The 7,352-nt window shown below is 38.2% G+C and overlaps 1 protein-coding gene across 1 annotated transcript; it reads right to left on the bottom strand.

Annotated features, from left to right (window-relative positions):
* Nucleotides 1–5,462: 5,462 nt before the first annotated feature.
* Nucleotides 5,463–5,759, bottom strand: LOC116501864 (feather beta keratin). Its single transcript, XM_032207486.1, has one exon. The coding sequence runs from the start codon at nucleotides 5,757–5,759 to the stop codon at nucleotides 5,463–5,465; it is 297 nt and encodes a 98-aa protein (XP_032063377.1).
* Nucleotides 5,760–7,352: the final 1,593 nt, after the last annotated feature.

Raw genomic sequence — 7,352 nt, 5'->3', positions numbered from 1 at the left:
ACTTCATATGAGATCAGAGCTGAATTCTAAGCAGATTGCTCTTTGACGTTTCTTGTCCAGGTTACCCTGTCTACAAACTATATAGCCAGGAATAGCCATACAATCTAGTGATGTGGCTGATCAAAGAGTACATGAGCTATGAGTTAACATGATGATGAGCAAGCTGAGCAGACTTTTTCAGTACTTGGTTTGGAAAAGAGGGAAGACTTGATTTCCCTCCTTTTCTCAGTGTCCTTTCAGTTCTTATTTACACCTTGGAACAGTTGGAAATTAGGTTTAACACAATCAACTGTAAATATCCAATTCCAGCATTACATTATTATACTAACCTTTCACACCTGGTAATGTGATATTAAGGTCACCTAAGGTAAAACATCAAAATAAATTGCTAGACAGATCCAATAACAATTTTTAGCCAGAATGCAAAAATATATTTTAGGTATAGCTGGGAGTTATATTACACCAAGACTCAGGAATAAAATAGACTTCAGTAATGTCAGACCTTTTGGTATAAAGTGCCAACATTCAGCAGACATGTCCATGTTCATAAGAGCTCCAGTTCATCTCGTGTTTTGGTCATTTTCTCTTAGAAGATAGTAATGCATTTTCAAACAAACAAATATATATATATATATAAAAATAATATATATATAATAGTTGACAGATTAGTGAATTGTACTCTGAAACATACTTTAAAATTTCTGTTACATTTAGTATCTGGACACAATTATGTTAACAAAGTATTTACACTATAGAAACCAGTACCAGCTTCTCAACATCTCTTTCTAGTGTAGTTTCTCTGGCCTACTTTAAAAGGAAAGACAATTTATAAAGAAAATAATGTGTTGCTTCTAATTTTCCCAAGACTTTAAACAAACTGCAGGTACTTTGCTCTTGGTACAAAGACAAACATGAAACACCTCAGCTCCAAAGGGAAATGTTTCAGAAAGTTGTGAGAACAATGGGGTATCCTGGAAATTGCTTGATGACCTTGACAACAGTGAAGACAAGTAACAGCTGCTGCAGTTAAGGAGTCCAGTGGAAGCAAAGTGACAAAAATCAAACTGTGTATCCTTTTTGATCTCTGTACAATTCTGATAAAGAAATAATAAGCATACAGACCAGATTCTATCACTGTGTTGTAGAGTTTCAGGATCCCATCCTGCATATCTTCAAGACAATTAATGCTTTGCATCATGTTGCTCCCATTAGCTCTGACTTTAAGGTCATTGGTCCACTATATAGTGTGTGATGCAGTATGAAAATAGATTTGTACATTGACAAGGACCTGCACATAAAAAACTCACTGTTTGTGGTTTCAGTTATTATAAACAACATTCAGATTACCCCTTTGCTTTTTATAAGACTATATAAATTATGCTTTGTTTAAAATAAAAGCTGGTTACAAAAACTCTGACAAGTCAGAGAAACATGAAGGAATATGGAATAGATGGAAATTCAAAGTTTCTATTTCAAAATCTACCAAAGAAATTATTAACATCCTTCTTCCTTAAGATCCTGAGCTGTTCTCTTGATCTATTTTTCATTATTTTTTATAATATAGACTTTAAATTGCTAATGAATTTTAAATAGAGCTCTTACTATTTTTACCAACTCCATTTAACAGATTTCTGGGATCAATCCATCTCATGTTATTTTCTTTAAACAAATCTTTTATATTTTCCCTACTCCACTTCCTGTTTACTATCTTTTTAGTGAAAGAATTTGGCAAGTATCACATGCCAAATCTATCTATTCAAATCTATCAAATCTCTCTTTGATATATATATATAATATATCAAATCTGTTCAAATCTATCCAGAATTATTAGGTTTATTATTCACCAAATGAAAGTTGAAAAGTTTGCATCCACCTTAACTATTTAATTGTTAGTGCAGTTCAGCTATCTATCAAAACTAACAACTCTATTACTAACTCTATTACTAACTCTAAATCTGACCCAGAGAACCCACAGATGAGATCTCATGCAGGCCGTGACAGAATTACTGCCAGGGATTTCAGATATGCTGAATACATGTGCCTTCTAGTAAAGTCATGCACACAACAATTCTAGAAAGCAAATTTTGTTTCTTTTTCTTTTCCTCTTCTTCTTAAAACACAACCAAGAAAAATCTAGAGTCCTGGTCTAAAAAATAGACTTTTCATCAGTAATAATCCAGAATGTATTCCTAAATTTAAATGCAGGAAGAGGAATCCACACAAACTGCCTTGATAAAGAAAAATTTTGAAATCACACCACCAATTGGCAAAGCAAAGTAATTGCCTAGTTATTTGATTCAGTGTGTTTTCCCTCTGTCTCACTAGATGGCAGACTAAATAGGCCTTGGCTTGAAAGGAGAATCCCTTCAGGGGTCAGAAAGGAGTATCATTCTTACATAAAACGTTGTTCAAATACCCAAATATAAATGCTTTTTGAGACATCCACTTAAGCCGAACCAATATATACTCAGCCTCGGGTTACTGTGAATTATTCAACAGCATAACTTCCCAAGACAGTCTATATCTGGTGGATTTTTGGCACGTGTCCACTTCACAAATCCTGTGCAAAAGACTCACTCTGTAGTACAACTCACACAAAAGAGTGGGTCTTAACCTTAAAATAACCAAAAGTACTTTCAGCATTTTTTATGGGCTTTCAGTCTCACATGTATAAAAACTGTCCTTAAATGACACTGAAAGAATAAAAATAATGATGGATACTCTCTTAGCTGGAAAAATCAAATGGCAAAAGTGTTTTTTTGTTTTGTTCTGTTTTGGTTTTTTCCCAATACTATATCAATTTTTAGAGATTATTCATAAGCTAAAAAATCTTGACATCAAAAAATAATAATAATACATATTTTGGAGTTAAAACTAAGAAGAATTGGTTCCATGCAAAGAGTATGGGACTGAAAAGACATGATAATTTAGTGCTCCCATGCTCCCACTCTGGGTCTGAAACCATTATCTGATAAACATGTTTTAAACTGAACATTTTGTAAGTTACCAGTGTGCCCAAACTTCCATTATTGTTAATGGAAGCTACCTACACACTCACTAGTTTGTTCTGGATATTTTTTTTTAATTTCCTTGAAAAGTACATTATCTAAAGCACTTAGCACTGTGGTAGCTAACAGCAAACACAATTTAAACAGAGAAGCACTGATAACATGTAAAAGGGATCTTAGCATGTCTGTTCTACGTGATTGCATGCTGCTGTCCTCTTCTCTCATTTTTTTTCCATGATGTGAAACATGTTAATTTACAGTGATTATATAAGCTATTAAAAATAAATAAATAAATAAATAAATAAATAAGGCAAGATTAACATGAGAAATAGCTTATTGCTTAGATGTGGAAAGAACTACGATTTATGGTCATGGCTTGTATATTTCACATTGCCCATTTTAAAGCTGTGTAGCTCCACTAATAACATAAATTTGTAGTGTTACCAGTGAGACGGGAGCCTGACCCTGTTTAAGCAGAAAATAATTGTCCTACCAGCCTCAGCCTGTGTGACGCAAGGCACTCTGTCCAGATGGGGGCTCTCCTAGTAATACAGGCAGTTATCCAAAAATCTTCATACACCCTATACAACACTTTCTTCAGTCAAGCTGTATGACTAGAACTGGAGAAAAACTCTTATCATTAGTAAGAGAAAATGAAAAAGTTTTATTTGATGTTTTATTTAGTCCCAGGGAGAACAGGTTTGTGTGACATGTATGTACACTTAAACATACCAGCAAAGGAGACAAGCTACTACATCACCTACAAGTGAAGAAGGCCATGCCTTCAAGAAACCATATCTTTTCTGACACTTTTATGTGAATATACTTAGATTACACCTATGTATGTATCCCTCCTTCTAGTAGTCAATTTTATCTCTGATCTTCCCCTTTTCTGAAGGCAGGATACAGTCAGCAATCCCTATTATGTGCTATTTACAAAGATAACTTCTCAGACAAGCTGCTGTTGCTGCTGGAAATGAACCAATGTTAACCGCCTTGCCAGGCTGTTCCCATAAAATAAAGGAAAAAAAAAAAAAAAAAAAAAAAAAAGAGAGATGGAAAAATCTTAATTCAGGTATCTTTTGGTGCCAATCTGTTTATTTGCAAGGGAAAATTACAGAGTATCCTCTCTTCAAACAGAATAAACAATAGCAGGCCAGCTCTTTATTCAAAAACCCTTGTCTGTTTTTGCAGTCAGTTCTAAGCCTAAAAGAAGCTCACTCTGTCTCTCTCTTGGCTTCCTCCCAGAGTAGCACTCACACTGCTTCCCTCACTGTCAAGTTGTTTTCAGACCCACAGAAATATGCCCTGGCTTCATACTTGCTCACACATAGATATAGATGTGTATACCACATGCATTGCTTTGTTCATTTCAATTTAAATATTGCAGTTATCATTTCCATGTATACAAAAGGAAACCTCTCCAGCTGCTTAGGTAAGCTCCTGTTCATAACTTGTTATGCTGATCTGTGTCTAAGCAAAAGTGTCTTACCATTTTAGGCACCAATAAAGAAAAAGCACTTAACTGCACCCTCAAATAGCTTGAATAAAACAAGGATAAACAGGTTCTTCTGTGCATGGAAAAAAAAATAACACCTTGAATTCCACCTCTCCACAATATCTATCTGAAGCCATATATATATATTAATCTGTTAATTATTTTGTAATAACTATGAAATACTCCTGTGTGAAATTCAGCCAGGTCATGAAAAATAGATTATCTAAATTTTGTTTCATTGTTATAGTAAAAGTAGAGGAGACTTATTGGAAATTGCAAAAAGGTATTTTCTTAAGAAAAATTCTGTCTCTTGCTTTCCTTTTTATCCTTTATTACTTTTATGGAATAACAGTGGATGAAGGAAAGTAACCCTTGTCTCCCTTGAGGGTAGCTAACTGCTCCAGCCAGGAAGGAGGTCCACATTAGGAGCATATCCACCTACTCTTTTCCACTCCAATATACTGCATTTCCCCCTGGACAGTGTGGCTGGGCATCCCAATAGAAAAAGGAACATGAGGAGACTCCGATTACAATGCAGCATAAACTTTAATGGGTATGAAGAAAGAATCAAAGCAGTGACTGCTGGAAGGAATCTGGTCCAGGCTGCCACAAGGGCAGCTGGCAGTCAGACACCCCTTCACCACATGCGATGCACATCTTCCTCTCTCACATGGCAAGAGGAAGAAAGAACAGGACACTCTCTTCTGGATGAACCCATGGCACAGGACAGCAGGAGACAACAAGGACTCACGATGCAGAGAAGAAAGCGAGAGAAGATATCTGTTGGCCATATTTCCAGACAGTACAGACTGGCACCCTGCCTTCCCTCTCTGCTCTGCAGGAGGGCAAGAGGGTACTCGGCCCATCTGGAAAACCTGGCCAGCAGCTCCATCCTCAGTTTGGCACCTGGCTTTAGGCTTCCCAGTTGATGCACTCACTGGATGTCCACTTTGGCTTTAGCAGGGCAGGCACCTTCTGCCATAGTAACGGCCTCCAAAGCCAGAGAGGCCGAAGCCCCCAGAGGAGATGGGCACTCCCTCAGCACTCAGGATACTGCCAACAGCAGCAGAAGTGGTGGATCCCACGGCGGTGTTCTGGGGGAAGGAACTGAGGATGGGGCCCGGCAGGGTAACCACCACAGGAGACGGTTCAATCACCACACGGGAGTCCTGGCACTGCCGCACACAGGGCTCATTGCAGCTGTTGGCAAGAGGGGTCGGGCCACAGGGACGGCACAGATCATAGCAGGACATGGCTGCGGGATGGAGGAGCACCTGGGAGAGAGGGCAGGGAAAGCACAGGCAATGTGTGAACAGCAGCCTGACAGCCTGCTCAGCAAGAGAGTAGGCATAGGCTGGGGAGCAGGGACAGGCTGTGCAACAACAGAAAGAGGCTTGTGAGCTTAGGTCCTTAGGGGCCCCTGCAAAGACAGCCCAAGACCTTCTTCCACCTCCCCCCACAGTGGCAAGCAGAACAGCGACAGAGGGAGCAGCATCAAAAAGCAAGGATCACACCAAGACCTACACAGAAGCAAAGACTTGGTCAAGGCCTGAAGACCAAGAGGATAAGGCAAGAGAAAGAAGAGAGTGAGGAGAAGGCAACTGCAGCTCACCTTGTTCACGAAGGAGGAGAAGGCAAGAGAAGTCGATGAGGAAGCCTGCTGTTCGGACAGGCTTTTATACTGCTCCAGACTGCCCCAGGTCCAGAAACACCATTTGCACTTGTAATGTGTTTACCTACAAGCTCATCTTGTATGCAAAGCACTGAAATTAAGTAAATGGGAACACTGTTTTATGTTCCCAGTAATGCTACCTTTTAATTTCCCTGTTCATGACATGCCTATTTTGCTACACAAGCTCCTTTCAAGTGACAGGATTAGAGACCAAAATATTTCCATTGGAAATGATACATCAGCACATGAAAATGATGCAGCCTGCAATGAGGGGTATCCAACCACAGGATTTGATGACAGCCTCATAACCTAAGGGACTTGCTTTGAGGATTTTAAAAATGCTTAACATACATTTCCTTCCCATCCTAAAATACAAGGCAAGACTTAAAAACACTTTCCTATGACAGGGGTGGCCACCACCAAAGCTTCACATAATACATAACTCTGTCTAAGTTAGGTATGAACTTGTCATTCAGGTTGGATACCCTGATGGCAGACAGACTGTCTGCAATCTAACATCAGGAGAAATTCACACGTTATTTGGAATTTCTTACACTGCTTAGCTCTCATGTAAAATCTGTGTCTTTTAGAGTTAATCTATAGTGATGTGTATCTAGAATGGGACACTAACTGGGGGACACCTCACCTATCATGTCCCTATTCTCCCCAGATTTTTTTATTTATTTACTTTTTTAAGTGTTCAACCCTCCTGTTAGGTCCTTGTGCCTGCACAGAAGGCAGTGGGCTTTGGCTGTGTGCATATCTGCTGACTTCAGGATATTTCTCTATGTTAGATCTTTGTTGTTGTGAAGCCATGTAAACTTTTATGCCTTCTCAGAAACAGTGTTTCTGCATAGCATAGTCTTCAAAGTTGTAGATTAGTGCAGATAGAGACATGGACCCAAAAAGTGAAAAAGGTAATTTACTGTTATCAGTGTAAAAATAAATAAATAAATAAATAAATAAATAAATAAAGTAATAAATAAATAAATAAATGAAGCCTTCTGACAATTACTTTCATAGTTGACTAACATAGGATCGTTTGCTTTTTAATGTTTATTTGCATTTTTGCATTCTTATACTAAATCTTATCAATACTCAGTCTTGTTTAACTAACTAACTGCATGAAGTTCATAATTAACTGCATGAAGTTCAACAAGGCCAAGTGCCGGGT

This window comes from Aythya fuligula, chromosome 1 (genome assembly GCF_009819795.1).
Source record: "Aythya fuligula isolate bAytFul2 chromosome 1, bAytFul2.pri, whole genome shotgun sequence".
NCBI lineage: Eukaryota > Metazoa > Chordata > Aves > Anseriformes > Anatidae > Aythya > Aythya fuligula.
Note: the sequence above shows the minus strand (reverse complement) of the source record. Positions and strands in the feature narration are given on the sequence as shown.

Bases quoted from the DNA above. Each gene is read 5' to 3' on its own strand.
- LOC116501864 (XM_032207486.1), bottom strand. From the start codon at position 5,759: ATGTCCTGCTATGATCTGTGCCGTCCCTGTGGCCCGACCCCTCTTGCC.